Genomic DNA, 16,346 nt, shown 5'->3' with positions numbered 1-16,346 from the left:
TGAAATTTCTTCTTATGCTTTGACCATAATGTGTCTCGTAATTTATACTCGAATAGCAATTCGGCGAGTCCGATATTAGTTTACCAATACCGGCCTGATGTAGAATTGACGGTGGCGCGCTAGTCATCAAAGCAAACCTGTACTGGTCCACTAGGTCGTAAATATATTTTTTTGTATGGTACACGGGTTCACTTAGCTTTGCCGCTTTGCCAGTGCCGTACAGAACATTGCTTAGCGGGGGTATGTTGATGATATAATTCGTATTTATGAGTTTATATTATAATTTGTTCGTATCGTATTCAGTAAAGGGTAATAGTTATTAAAATAAATGTTATATGTAATTATCTAGTAATTTAGCGTGGCTCTGTGGAGACTCTTTGAAGCGGAGGATAACGAAATAACTCGGGAAAATCCCCAAATAGTGGAACCGGTTTTTGTCGAAAGTATCGAAACAAACACAGAGTTTAAAAACAAAGATTTACACGTAAAAAGTCAACGTATTATACTAAATATATATATGAATGTTTGAAAATTGAAAATAGTGAACAATGTGATAAAAAAGTTAGGAAAGGGATTAACGAATTAACTAAGATAAAAGGTCAATTTATCGTGTAATTAAAGAAGAATTGATCACGGTACAAAGAGAAAAACGGAAAAAAGAAAATTGACGATTTTACCAGATGTAATGCGGCGCACAATTTATAATATGTATAAAGAAAATAAAGTTCCTACTTTAAACATGATTCGAGATAAATTAAGCGATTATCCTGATGACAAGGTCAGACGGCCCTCGGATTCGGACTCAGCGACCTCGAAAACATAAGGATATAGTGGTCCAGTCCGATGCACAGATTTTTTGTGGGGTTGTGTAATCTATTAAGCCTGACAAAGACTACTCGACAGTTAAAACGAGCATAAGGACTTCAAGCTGTTCCTACACGAAGCGACATTTTGTCTTTTATCGCACTAAAGAAAACATTAATCTATGAAAATAAATTTCGATGATTTGTAGGCTGTTTGAAGCGATTGTTTTGTAAAAAATTACGTATTTATACAATTCCGTAATGAAAAAAAATATGTTCAGAACAAAACGCGTATCCATCTATCAATTGTGACTAATAATGACCTGTTTTAAAACATATTAATTATATTCGCCAGTTACGTACTTTTACAGTACACAAACTGTATCCACGAGTTGAGAATCGAATCAAACGAACCCGTTCCTTGTACGACATTAGTAATTAATATCCTCCACCGAGAGCCGTATTATTCCGAGAGAACCCGGTCCCTTTCAGAAGCGGCACTACCCTCTTAACACCTCTCCGATAAGGGCAACTAGTAACTGTGGAGGCAAAGGATCATTGTCTGAGGTGAGTGCATTCAGTCAAGCTAGTCAGTTGCCACGTCTCGATCTTTTGTGTCTCCGCTTTCCCCCCGTAGCCCCGCGCTTCACAAAGGGCCACCCACGCCGCAATTAACGACCGCAAACTTAATTATTACTGGTTGCATAACGTGTCACCGCTTACTGGGGTAAATCTTGCTGTGGAAGAGAAGCGATCTGTCACGACAAATTGTGGGTGCCAGGTCGACAGAGAACGAGGTTCATATTATCATCAGTTCTTATAGTTACGTTTTACTTGCTTTGGTTTACGTAAGGATTTGCGTGGAATGAGAGCAGTGCATATAGAGGTATGGAATATCAAAGCCCGCATAATTAAAATGGGATGGGGTCGGAGAAAATATGTTTTTATTTTTCAGGGAGATATGGGAAATCGATGAAATTTAATTAAAAACCTCAATATCTTTCACTGCGTATTAAAATTGAATCGGATTATCGTCAAATACGTACATGTATTTCATATTTATAATTAAAATATACGTTATCGACATTGTGTTTCATTTTGAGTGAATTGCATAGAATCCAGTACCTCGGAAATCAAGACAGAAAAAAAATGGAGTTGAAAAACCGATTATAAAAAGTGTAGTCGAATTGTAGGTAATCAATTTCTGATTTACTCTTTCTTATTTTTTTCCAAACTCTGTTTTTTTATTCGGCAGTTTGATTCTAACCCGTGGTCAGTTTTGCTTCTTCTTTCGCTTCACTGACTACCTTAATCACCATTTATCACACACATTTTATCGATTTTTTTAATTGTCTAATTTTCAGTTCTGCAATCCTGACAGTAAAAAATGAGATGTGGTAAAATATACGAGTGTTAATACTACACCCACAAGAGCATCATCTTCAAGCCATTTTTTAATGTAAAGTGGGAATGTACAAGATGTACATTTCATATTCGATGAGTGTTATTTCCCAGTTTCTAGACGATATGCAGGCGTGGGTTCAGCGTATTATATTCTGATGTAGAATTTATGATGTCACCCATTGTGCCTGCTGCCAATAACAGTTAAAATTAAAAATCGACATTACGAAGCCAATAACAGTTATTTTTTTAACTAGGAGAACATATGAGGGGCCGCTCTAATTTATTTAAAACAAACTCGAAATTCCCCTTTGATCTATTTAAGAAGATTTGTTTTTGCGGCGCATATTTATCGTTTTGTAACTTTTTCGGACCTTTTATTTAAAATGGCGTTTCGTATCTTCTGTTTCGGTACCATTATATTCAAGTCTTTACTTTACTTATAGATTTAATGATTATTTAAAATAAATGAAATTGACAATTTTTTCGGGATAATTCAAAACTAAAAAGATAACTCAAAATAGCAATGAATTTTCTATAAAAGTACTATGAAACTTTGTTGATTTAACCGATTTTAAGAAAAAAAAACCATATTCAGAGATAGAAAATGGCAATCTTGTATTTCGAATTCTAAGTCGTAATTCTGACTTTACCTAAGTCGGAATTTTGAGTGCAAAGTTGCAACTTCAAGTTCAAGGTCAGAATTCTAACTTTAAAGCCGAAATTCCTATAGATTTTCAGAGTTCAAAGTTCGAAATCAAATTTAGAATTTTGTTTTTAAAGTAGGAATGCCATGTTTAAAGTCGGAATTCGTAGTATAAAGCCGGAATCTCGAGTTTAAAGTGAAAATTCCGAGTTCAAAGTTGCAATCCCAAATTGAAAGTCAGAATTTCGACTTCATAGTGGGCATTCTGAGTTGAAATTAGAAAGTCAGAAGTTAAAGAAGGGAATTCCAAATTGAAAGTCAGAACCCCGAGTTCAAAGTAGGAATTCTGAATTCAAAACTGAAACCTTGAATTTATAGTCAGATTGTAGAGTTCAACGTCGCAATCCCCAAATAAGTCAGAATTTTGACTTGAAAGTCGAAATCCCGAGTTTAAAATGAAAATTCCGAGTTTAAAATCGGAACTATTAGTTTATAGACAAAATGACATACCACAATTCAGATTTCAAAATCATAATCTCGTTTTTAAAGTCGGAAAAGGAATCCCAAGTGCGAAATCGCCGTTTAAAGTAGAAATCCGAGTTCGATATAGGAATCCCAAGTTTAAAGCGGGAATTCAGAGTTTGAAATAGAAACTGCGAGTTTAGTCAGAATGCCAAGTTTAAATTACCAATGCCGAGTTCAAAGTAGGAATTCCGAATTTAAAATCGTAACTCCGAATTTATAGTCAGAATGCCATGTTTAAAGACGGAATTCGTAGTCTAATGCCGGAATTTCGAGTTTAAAGTGGAAATTCCGAGTTTAAAGTTGCAATCCCGAGTTCAAAGTCAGAATTTCGACTTCAAAGTGGGCGTTCTGAGTTTAAATTAGGAATTACAAATTGAAAATCGGAACCCCGAGTTCAAAGAAGGAATTCTGAATTCAAAACCGAATTTATAGTCAGAATGCAGAGATCTACGTCGCAATCCCCAATACAGTCAGAATTTTGACTTGAAAGTCGAAACCCCGATTTTAAAATCAGAATAAAAGTGGAAATTCCGAGTCCAAAATCAGAACTCTTGAGTTTATAGAGAGTATGTCAAGTTTAAAATTACAATTCAGGTTTCAAAATCAGAACTCCGTTTTTAATGTCGGGATTCCCATATCAAAAAGGAATCCCAAGTGGGAATTCGTCATTTAAAGTTGAAATCCCGAGTTCGAAATAGGAATCCCAAGTTTATAGTCAGAATGCCAAATTTAAATTATCAATCTCGACTTCAAAGTAGGAATACCTTCTTTAAAGTCGTAATTTCGAGTTCAAATTGGAAATCCCAAGTTTAAAGTCGAAATTCCAAGTCAAAATCGCAATCCCGAATTCAATAAGAATTCCAAAATTGAAGCGGGAACCCCCAGTTCAAAGTGAGAACTGTGTTTAAAATCGACATTGCGAATGTATAGTTAAAATGCCAAGTTTAAATTGGCAATCCCGAGTTCAAAGGCAGAACAAATGCCATTTTTCAAAGCGGGATTTCAAGCTCGAATTAAAAATAGGTATCCCAAGTTTAAAGTCAGAATTCCGAATTTAAAAATAAAATCGAGTTCAAAGTCGAAATTACCGGTTTTAAAACGGAATTTCTAATTCAAAGTCGGAAATATGAATTCCCAGTTTAAAGCTAGAATTGCGGGTTTATTTTTTAATAACTTAGGGTGACCCTTCTACTCCTTCATATTTTAAATTCCAACCACTTTTAGGTAAAGTGTTTGTTACGCTTATGAATGTGAATAAATACTTTCTACTGAGTGTTATTTAGTGTTAAAATCATTCAATTTTTTACATTATAAGATAAGTTTTCCAAGTATATCCATTCTTATTTCCTTCGACGCTTCTTTTACCTTCGCACTGTCGTCACAACTTATTTCAACGGTATCGTATCCCCAATTTTTCAACATCGTATCGTGTTGCCTCGTGCTATTCTATAATAACTTCATTCGAAAGTTCCTCGGATATAAAATATGATTTTTTAACTTTCCCATATTCATAGTGTTAGAATCGAGTGTTTCCAGCTCTTCGCTTGTTATTATTAATGGTTAACATGTTACTAGATCGGATTTATCAATTTTTTTCATCGCCAAAAACCATTAATCTCTCGCAATACGGTATGCCCGGTTAAGTATACGGGTTAGTAGTGATGGATGCCGAAAATTACCGGGGACGGGGTGAGGGAAGAAGGGGGGCCCCAGAAACAATGGCATATAAAACTGGATTGTTAACGTTTAGCTGCGGAGTAGCGTTAAAAGGCTAACGATCTCTGCCTTGAGAACCATCATCCGCAGCCACCCTTCTGCGAGCATGAAAGCCCTTAATATAACTGCGAACTACTTACATTACTTTGTACGCCCTGCCCAGAAGGCAGGAGGGATCGACCGGGTCTGTCGAGTACGCGTTGACGTACGGAACGGTCGAGAAAACGTAAAAAATCGAAAATTGAAAGCACTGCGGTTAAGCAGGGTGTTTTTTATGATCATGTCGGGGCTTCAAGGGTGTGTTTCGAGGATCATTTTAAGCCAAATGGTCTCATTGAATCTAAGACTAAAACCACTGGTTTTTGGAATTTTTGGGATTTAAAAATGTTTTTAGGTAGATTGATTAAACTTGGGGTAGTTGTAGTAGACTGAAATCCTTGCATACTACCCCCATCCTGGAGAAACAACCCCAATTTCCAGTTTTTAAGTACATATTTCTAAAGTACAGTTGACCTTGGCAAACTCCAGGGTTAAAACTACCCTGCTCGCAATATCGAAATCACCAAAAAACCGGAAACGACGGGGATCACGATGGTGGTGTTTTTGTTCGTTGGGGGTAGTTACGAGTGGTTGTGGGATGAAAAATTTGTATTGAATATTTGTGTATAATATTGGTTTAGTTAGAGTATAGTACAGACTATATACAATGCAATAATAATGAAAGCTTTGCTAATATAACGCGTTCTAACCAGGCACTTGGTCTTAGTTAATGATCTGCGGATAACAAGGGTCGACGTACAATCGCACCTCTTGATCGCACTTCGGACGCTTTTGGAACGGAGGGATTTCTCCTTTCCTGGTGCTGCTTATTTCGTTAATTTCATCGTTGGATAGTGCGTTTGATGGTTGCCGATGATTTAAAGAAAACTCGAAACATCCGCGATTTTCTTGGCGATGTGGGTGGTTTGTGTGAGAGGCTCGACATCTTCGGTTATATATTACTCTGTTGAGTGATTTTAGAGCTTTTTCGAGCTTTTTTGGATTGGAAACATGGGTAAAATTTGGTCGTTTTATATATAAAATAGAATATGTGAGTTCGAATGGCTCTGAAATTTACAAGTAGTTTGGACCTTTAATATATTGTATATTTTACACTGCTCACTCAATTTCACTCAAATATGTGAGTTCGAATGGCTCCAAAATTTACAAGTAGTTTGGACCTTTAATATATTGTATATTTTACACTGCTCACTCAATTTTACACAATAATGTGTCAATTTCTGTCCGCACCCGATTGAGTAAAATATTGACTCTATTAGTATGAGTACAACTAAAATTTTGTGAGGGAAACTATTGCAACAGAAATGACTGAAATTTTACTCAAATCCGAGTTTCTGCTAACTGCTAAGTGAGTGACTTTTGACTCTATTCTGAGTATGTAAAACCAATTAAGAGTTGACTTTTTCTCTAAATTTAACTATTATTGAGTAATTTTGTACTCAGACTTGGTTTATATTCTCTTTAAATTTAAATTTGAATATTGTATTAGTCATAGACTACTAAGCTGCCACAGTGGTTTCTACACAAGTCTGTTTTAGAGACAATATTTTAGTCTCCATTAAAGGAATTGGTTAACGATCGGACGAATAGATTGCCATAACCTATATTATACGTTACAGGTACGTAAGTAAGTATAGGTAACAATTTAACTATCCATTTATTTAACCTAATATTAATCGAGACTCGATATATTATTGTTTTTTGTTATTGTGATCAAACCACTGCATTTGTCACCACGCCACGATATGACCTAATGAGGAAGATAGGAATAGACAAAGACAACGCACGACAACCATATAATGAAGTAGGGTCACTCAATAATGAGGACATTTACTTCGATTTAGGTACCAAATACGAGTTTATCTGGAGAATTTATTTAACGGGTACCTACATTTGAGTGAAAGTACTCAAGTTTTAGTTCAAATATTATCACAAATAAGTAAAATTATCAAAATGCTCAATATTGAGAATCGATTCACTCCGTACCTTTATTGCTTTCACTCACACCGACTTTTTTACTGTATAGAATATTTACTTTATGTATGTCTCAGTGTTGTATCATCTAATAATAGTTTTCCGCTTTCACCATACTGGGGATGAAATTTGATCCACCCCGTAGACTTCTACTGGTTCCACCCCTCCGAAACGGTCACTTTTAATGATTTAATGTCGCTACTTACAGCAGCTGTAGCTTGTCAAATAAAAGTCAATAAAACGACGAAGGGCATATTTGCGTCAATTTTTGTATCCATAAAATATCCATCGCTTCGACATTAAATCGAATAACTGTTCTAGCGGCACCAACACGTGTACCTCAGTACGTATCGAACTGCTCGTCCACGTCGTTCACTGCGACAGTGAATGAAAAGATAAGGAAACAAAAGCGGTTACGTAAAATTCGTACAACTATTTGTATGAAGATATGCCTAAGGTGTTCTCGTTCCTACGTTCGTTTTTTTGTGGCAAAATGTTATGGCTTAATCTTTATGCGTATTAAATTATATAAAGGTCACGAAGTTTCTTTAAATCTTCAATAATTAATTGGCAAACCTAAGAAATAATTAACCGTCGATCTTATAGGGAAAGGTATGCCATAACGACGTAATATTCAGTAAACTGTTTTAAAAATTAATGTGAGGGTTATCAAATGATAATTTTAACCTTGACCTTGACAGCAAGGTCAAAGTTGAAATCACATCCGGATGTAAAATTTTCAGCCGAATCCATTCCCAGTGTAAAAAAGAAAGGATCAAATTTAAAATTATGAAGTTGACCTTCAATTGACCTTCAAGGTCAGGTTAAGGTCAAATTCAAGGTTAGTAACCGTTTTCCCCCAATGAACTGAACAACTTTCATTTAGGTCATTTTTGGATCGGAGGCTTTACTGACGAGATATTCACATAATCGATTAAAATGGGACACGAGGTATATTGGTAATAGTATGTACCAGTGACGGCTCGTCATATGAAGCAACTGAGGCAGGGCCTCAATGTAAAATTTGGCTCTCACACCGTATATTTTAATATCTACTATTCTACTATTAACCTAAATAAATAGTTAGGTAAACTAAATTCCAATTACCCATTACATTTATCAAAAATCAAAATAACAGTATAAAATAATTGTTTGAATATTGAATACTCCCCACTAGTCCCCACCATAGTGAAGCCAGAAATTCTTTGCTTGTAGGCTCGTCATTTGCCTACAATACGCTACAGTTCCCCTCCACGCGAGGCGGTTAAAATAACGTGATTTAAGAGGGAACTGAGGCCGGCTCAAAGCTGCTTATAGTTTCAGTCTTTTAGTTCGGGGTTAATGTACGTGTCTCATAGTACGCGGACAGTGTCTGATGTCAGTGTAAGGGATAGTACAAAGGCTTTAAGGATAAGGACAAGGCAGGTATTCATTTAAAGTAAATAAAAAACAACTACCTTACGACAAAACAAAGTAAGGCTAAATTTAACGTAATTTAATAGATCCTTATTATATTAGCAAATAATGAAACTATCTCACAATATTGTTTTATCTCTTGAAACGGCTTTTTTATGACGTAAACTACTGTTCTAAACAAATTAAAATCACTAGTCAAAGAATTTCTGAATTAAGAAACGAAGAAAAATTTAAAAATATTTTTAATTATGCGAAAAATATTACTGGACTACCAAGTAAACGGGACAAAAGTTGCGACGAATTAGAAATATTTTCGAAATATATTTCCCCTTAAGTACCTACTCGCTTTGAGAATTTATATGATTTAAATTTTTTGCTTTAATAGATTCTTCAAAATTTTCCGAATATGCAAACAGATTTCCCGAAAAATCGTTTGAATGTTTATTACAACTGTATCCAAACGTTTTTAAAATAGATAGGTTGAAAACCGAACTTAATGTTTTGCACAGAGACGAACAATTTCGTANTTCAAGTTTAACAAACTTATTTCACTGAGAATAATCCTTTTAAAATCTAAAACATACATTATTAAATTCCTTTAATGTCGAAAATTTATGTCAACACAGTAGTATTTGCAACAGTTTTATCTTACCTACGTCATTTGGTACTGTATGTCTTGGAATATTAGTTGATGAGCCTAAAAATTAAATCACAGGAAAAACATAATATATATATTTATATAGAATTGAAACTGAAATTACTATCCAAATATAGACAAGTCAGCAAATGAAACAAAAGATAGTGGGATAGATACGCAATGCTGCATACCTCACCATCATTCTTTTGACTTTTCTCTCTACATTTGAACAGTAATTTCAATTATACATATACATATAATTCAACTTACTCTGTGACGACTCAGTCCTAATGGAAGTAGTTTCTTCATCAGCAGCATCAATCAATTTATTTTGAGAAATAAGCACACTTGTCTGCCGTTCCAATGTGGAAACACTTTCACGTCTATGTTGATTTTGTCCATACTTGTTATGAGATGATGTCTTTTCCAAGTCTTCATAATTTTGTTGCAAATCCAAAAAATCAGATGTATGTAATGTTTCACTTCTCTTTACTGGTGCATCACATGCTGAGCTGCTTGATTTAGTTAACAAAGCTTCTGATTTACGTACTAAAATTATTTAATTCAGTTTTCCTTGTGCAAAGAGATCTCTAACAAAAATTAACAATTTTCTATTAAGTTCTCACCTGCTATATCTTTTCTTAGTATAGGATAGATGTTATCATCAGGCGATTCGTCACCTGACGAGTTTGAATCAGAATCATTATACCTTCTATTTCTTTGTGGCTTTCTATAACCTCTACCTTTAATAAAACTCTCCGCAGCTGAAGTTAATTCATCTGTATCTTGCGCCTTTGTCGCTTTTCTTTGGGCAATGTTGAAGTCATCTGAAACGTTATGTATTATAATAATGTTAATTAAAAAAACTACGGTTAACAGTGAAATATGTGAAAAGATAACTAAAATTTATATCATCCAATTGTTTTTTTATTGTTACATTGCTTTTGATATTCGTACAACCTAAGTAGAGGTATAAATCACTATAGGAGTTACATCCTTAATAATTTATAATTCACCATGAAAAATATATTAATAACTATATTATTTTTTGACCATGGCAATAGACCAAAGAAAAAACTTACCATATTCGCCCATCAACATTGCTGGATATGCTTTCCATTCTACTCCCGGATCCTGTCCAATTTTAATGAAATCTATGATTTTAGATTTTTTTGTATGCGTTGGAGGCCAAAAGCATTCCTTAGAAGAACGTACAAACCATTTTGTAGGTACCACTTCTACTGCATTTTCATTGGTGAATTTTATAACAGCCCAACCCATGATTTCAAGAACTGTTAGTACGATTAAAAGCTAAATTTTGTTTACAAAAATTACTTAACTGAAGTCCAAAAAGAATAACAAATATAAAAATAATCACACAATATGAGAAAAAAAACATTACTATCTACTTAGAAAATTAAACCATTACAGATGTAGTAATGGAAATGAAACTAATTTATTTTTGTATGGTAAAACCATCACTTTTTTCGAAATTGAGGTTACTGGAAAACTATATTGTACATTGTCAATTTTAGAAATGAAATTAATGCCAAAATGAGAAGAATTACAAGGTTTTTTTAAGAAACTTTCTGATTTCTTATATATTAATCCTATAATGACCACAGACGCTTGATATGTAGCAAAGTTTTTAATCTCAACAATGTTTCCATCCTTAAGTTCCACAAATCGGTCACATACCTTGCTCACATTTAAAAAATATTCATTTGTTTGCATAGCTTTATATTGAGGAGAATTACAGTTTTGCAATAATGGTCCAGAATAATGTTTAATAAGAAATTTAGTTCTATTACTATTACTGGGGTTTAACTCCAACGGCCCTAGCTGTCTTTGTTCAATTGTTCTTCGAACAACTTGCTGAAGAGGCATAGCAACTTTTCGTACTTTTTTTATTAATTGTGGCATAAAATTTTCAAATGGAAAAGCACTGAAACTGTCAAGGCAACCAAAAAGTTTTACACATTCTGACAAATGTAGAAGATTATGAACATTGTGCGATATAAAATCTGGACCGTAAATTTGTATTGAATTGAGTATAAAATGTTTATATAAATCATTTGCATAGTCCACAAAAATATTATTGGCTGAAAATTCTTTACTAACTAATATAAGAGTAGCTATACTAAGGCAAACAAAATTATTATAAATTTTAGATGGTAATACTTTCCTAAAAACTATTAAACCAGTGTATAATAGGAGGAGTCTAAATTCTGCTGCTTTATATCTTTTACATTCAATTAAAGATCTTGGTTTGCGGGCAAATTCTCTTGGTATAAACTTTTTTAATTTTAGTAGCTCATTACTTATCGAATTAATGTCTGAAGCACGAAGTTTATGGGGCGGTTTACCATAAACCCAACCATATCTTTTATTACATAATAATCTCTTTACTACTCCTAACAAAATACAGTGCATGTAATCAATTGGAACATTATTGATCATATTAAAATCAGGTATGTTTTCTATTAAACTTTTTCCAGTATGATGTTCAGATTGTGATCGGTTTCTAAAAGAAAAGTCTGTTCTCTGTTGAAAATTTGTGTTTAAAAAACATAAGACATTTTTATGCAGATCTCCTTCCAAGCAACATTTAGTACAAGAAAAAAAAGCAGAGTGACTTTTTATGTACAAAACATATGCTTTAGCAGGTACATCACAGATCAGCATTGAAACCCGGAACTTATATTTTTGTGAATTTATCAAAAGACCATTATTAACTAAATGAATACATTCATTAACAAAATCTGTTAAAAATTCATTGGCTTCTGGTTTTCCGACACCTTTATAAAGACCCACACAAAACACTTTTTTATCTAATACCTTAATTGATTTTACCATACATAATATAGGCCAAAAAGATTCATTAGAGCTTTTAAATAAAGGCACTCCATCAATATTGACAGCAATAGAAAACATATCTGTTGATGATAGTTTTACAGATTTGTTACACAGATTCATTAAGCTTTCGTGTATTCCAAAGTAATAATAACAGCCATTAGTTCCTAATTGTCTTAAATCAGTTACGGTGGGAGTACGTAAAAGGCTTCTGGGGTCTTTCGGTAAACTTTTTAATTGTGTTCCAGGATAATCTCCTTTTAGTAATATTAATAGTTTACCCAAAGTAGAAAGTGGTACATTTTCTTGTACAGCCCATTTAGCTAATTCTAAAGAAAAATCGGAAATACGAGTAGAAATATCATCGGAAGAGTCATAATTTAATGGCTCTATTGGTTGACAAAGCTGAAGAGTATCTTGTGTGTTCAATAGAATTTCTGAATTAATCCCATCATTACTTATACAATTTAAATCACATGCTGAACTTTGTGAAACTGCTATAGGTTGGAGTGAATTCACATGAAGTGCTGAAGGTAGGCTCATACAGTTATTTTGACTATTATGATTGTATGAAGCTAATAAACAATTTACCCTATTTTGAACTTTCCTTTTCAAATACTTTTTACCACTTCCTTCTTTATTGAAAGGTTTCGACATGCTACAAATTTTTATTGTTAAATGTTTGTTAACAAAATCATAAACTTACCTTGTTAATTGTTATTAATTATTCAGGCAACACTTACTTGTGCTTATCTACTTGTGTCTATGTGACTCATAATCGTGGCGATCATAGCGTGATTGGCGTGGCAAGCCGGTAGTTGGCGCCAACCGCCGGTCGGAGCTTGACAGTGTTGCTAGATTTTTATAAAGAGGTACGTTCAGCAAGAATCACTTAAAATATCTGCAAGTCCCTAAAGCAAATAGTGACGTGATTTTTACCTAAGACTATTTCGTAACATAATATTTAATATATATATACAAATACAAAGCCTCTACCATAATTTTTTTGGTTATTTTGCTCCGACTTTACATCGACAAAAATTAAGAATTCAGAACGCATGCTAATTCTAAATCTGGCTACACTGTCGCATAACGCCATAAAAATTGTACCAATCATGAAGCTGATGATGATTATTTTTATTAAAATGCACCAATCACAGCAGACAGACGAACTTTAGCAAAGTTAACAAATAAGAATCTAGAATCCAGGACAGTGGCAAATTCAAATATTACAAAACCTAATCTACAATAAACTTCCTTTAATATATGTTATATAAAACCACTAACACGATGAAAGATGTTTTAGGTGTTATTTAATATTTGGTAATGAATTTTTGATTGTTTAATGTAAGTATTTCCAGAAAAGTATGGGGCCGTTTTTATCATATTTTTATTATTTTTACACTGTAACAATATATATGACCTTGAGAATGTCGTTTCGTTAACTTTCTTTTAAAACGTAATTAGAATTACTCTTTTTCATTTAATATTCTGTGTTTAGACTGATAACAAGTAAAACACCACTTTTTCCTTTTAGTAAAATGTCACAGCTTAATAAACTGTGAAAATGTGACTGAAACGAAACGTCCCGCCCCCCTTACGTACGTATTACATAAATATGTTGATTCCAAAAATGTACCTAAAAATATATACCTTTTGTGTACATTTATCGTAAGTACATGTAAGGAATATCCAGAACGTACCTCAATTGCTATATTCATAGAATATACATGTAAAGACATACCTCTTGGATATGTTCTTAGTAAATACATATGGGAAATGTTCAATATCGGAGGTTATATGCACATACCAGGAATATACATTAAATTATTTTCATATCATGAACTTGTGAGGTATATACATTGAACCTTTAATGCTATCTGGGATCATCTTCAAGCCATTTTTTAATGTAAAGTGGGAATGTACAAGATGTACATTTCATATTCGATGAGTGTTATTTCCCAGTTTCTAGACGATATGCAGGCGTGGGTTCAGCGTATTATATTCTGATGTAGAATTTATGATGTCACCCATTGTGCCTGCTGCCAATAACAGTTAAAATTAAAAATCGACATTACGAAGCCAATAACAGTTATTTTTTTAACTAGGAGAACATATGAGGGGCCGCTCTAATTTATTTAAAACAAACTCGAAATTCCCCTTTGATCTATTTAAGAAGATTTGTTTTTGCGGCGCATATTTATCGTTTTGTAACTTTTTCGGACCTTTTATTTAAAATGGCGTTTCGTATCTTCTGTTTCGGTACCATTATATTCAAGTCTTTACTTTACTTATAGATTTAATGATTATTTAAAATAAATGAAATTGACAATTTTTTCGGGATAATTCAAAACTAAAAAGATAACTCAAAATAGCAATGAATTTTCTATAAAAGTACTATGAAACTTTGTTGATTTAACCGATTTTAAGAAAAAAAAACCATATTCAGAGATAGAAAATGGCAATCTTGTATTTCGAATTCTAAGTCGTAATTCTGACTTTACCTAAGTCGGAATTTTGAGTGCAAAGTTGCAACTTCAAGTTCAAGGTCAGAATTCTAACTTTAAAGCCGAAATTCCTATAGATTTTCAGAGTTCAAAGTTCGAAATCAAATTTAGAATTTTGTTTTTAAAGTAGGAATGCCATGTTTAAAGTCGGAATTCGTAGTATAAAGCCGGAATCTCGAGTTTAAAGTGAAAATTCCGAGTTCAAAGTTGCAATCCCAAATTGAAAGTCAGAATTTCGACTTCATAGTGGGCATTCTGAGTTGAAATTAGAAAGTCAGAAGTTAAAGAAGGGAATTCCAAATTGAAAGTCAGAACCCCGAGTTCAAAGTAGGAATTCTGAATTCAAAACTGAAACCTTGAATTTATAGTCAGATTGTAGAGTTCAACGTCGCAATCCCCAAATAAGTCAGAATTTTGACTTGAAAGTCGAAATCCCGAGTTTAAAATGAAAATTCCGAGTTTAAAATCGGAACTATTAGTTTATAGACAAAATGACATACCACAATTCAGATTTCAAAATCATAATCTCGTTTTTAAAGTCGGAAAAGGAATCCCAAGTGCGAAATCGCCGTTTAAAGTAGAAATCCGAGTTCGATATAGGAATCCCAAGTTTAAAGCGGGAATTCAGAGTTTGAAATAGAAACTGCGAGTTTAGTCAGAATGCCAAGTTTAAATTACCAATGCCGAGTTCAAAGTAGGAATTCCGAATTTAAAATCGTAACTCCGAATTTATAGTCAGAATGCCAAATAGCAATCTCGAGTTCAAATATAAAATTTTGTTTTTAAAGTAAGAATGCCATGTTTAAAGACGGAATTCGTAGTCTAATGCCGGAATTTCGAGTTTAAAGTGGAAATTCCGAGTTTAAAGTTGCAATCCCGAGTTCAAAGTCAGAATTTCGACTTCAAAGTGGGCGTTCTGAGTTTAAATTAGGAATTACAAATTGAAAATCGGAACCCCGAGTTCAAAGAAGGAATTCTGAATTCAAAACCGAATTTATAGTCAGAATGCAGAGATCTACGTCGCAATCCCCAATACAGTCAGAATTTTGACTTGAAAGTCGAAACCCCGATTTTAAAATCAGAATAAAAGTGGAAATTCCGAGTCCAAAATCAGAACTCTTGAGTTTATAGAGAGTATGTCAAGTTTAAAATTACAATTCAGGTTTCAAAATCAGAACTCCGTTTTTAATGTCGGGATTCCCATATCAAAAAGGAATCCCAAGTGGGAATTCGTCATTTAAAGTTGAAATCCCGAGTTCGAAATAGGAATCCCAAGTTTATAGTCAGAATGCCAAATTTAAATTATCAATCTCGACTTCAAAGTAGGAATACCTTCTTTAAAGTCGTAATTTCGAGTTCAAATTGGAAATCCCAAGTTTAAAGTCGAAATTCCAAGTCAAAATCGCAATCCCGAATTCAATAAGAATTCCAAAATTGAAGCGGGAACCCCCAGTTCAAAGTGAGAACTGTGTTTAAAATCGACATTGCGAATGTATAGTTAAAATGCCAAGTTTAAATTGGCAATCCCGAGTTCAAAGGCAGAACAAATGCCATTTTTCAAAGCGGGATTTCAAGCTCGAATTAAAAATAGGTATCCCAAGTTTAAAGTCAGAATTCCGAATTTAAAAATAAAATCGAGTTCAAAGTCGAAATTACCGGTTTTAAAACGGAATTTCTAATTCAAAGTCGGAAATATGAATTCCCAGTTTAAAGCTAGAATTGCGGGTTTATTTTTTAATAACTTAGGGTGACCCTTCTACTCCTTCATATTTTAAATTCCAACCACTTTTAGGTAAAGTGTTTGTTAC

The 16,346-nt window shown here is 33.5% G+C and overlaps 2 protein-coding genes across 3 annotated transcripts in view; both read right to left on the bottom strand.

Annotated features, from left to right (window-relative positions):
• Positions 1–16,346, bottom strand: part of LOC108906098 (lachesin-like) — a 238,359-nt gene that overhangs the window by 160,990 nt on the left and 61,023 nt on the right. The window lies entirely within an intron of this gene.
• LOC108906097 lies at positions 10,463–12,812 on the bottom strand. 2 transcript variants are annotated; one of them, XM_023454872.1, is made up of 2 exons: positions 12,775–12,812; positions 10,463–12,689 (listed from the first exon to the last, which is right to left on the bottom strand). In XM_023454872.1, the coding sequence occupies exon 2, from the start codon at positions 12,686–12,688 to the stop codon at positions 10,604–10,606; it is 2,085 nt and encodes a 694-aa protein (XP_023310640.1). In that variant the 5' UTR covers position 12,689; positions 12,775–12,812; the 3' UTR covers positions 10,463–10,603. The 2 variants fall into 2 exon arrangements, with proteins under 2 accessions (XP_023310640.1, XP_023310639.1); XM_023454871.1 differs by having other exon boundaries at positions 12,738–12,802.

Source organism: Anoplophora glabripennis, unplaced genomic scaffold, assembly GCF_000390285.2.
Source record: "Anoplophora glabripennis isolate ALB-LARVAE unplaced genomic scaffold, Agla_2.0 scaffold220, whole genome shotgun sequence".
Classification (NCBI taxonomy): Eukaryota; Metazoa; Arthropoda; class Insecta; order Coleoptera; family Cerambycidae; genus Anoplophora; species Anoplophora glabripennis.
This window is presented reverse-complemented; position numbering and strand designations above follow the sequence as displayed.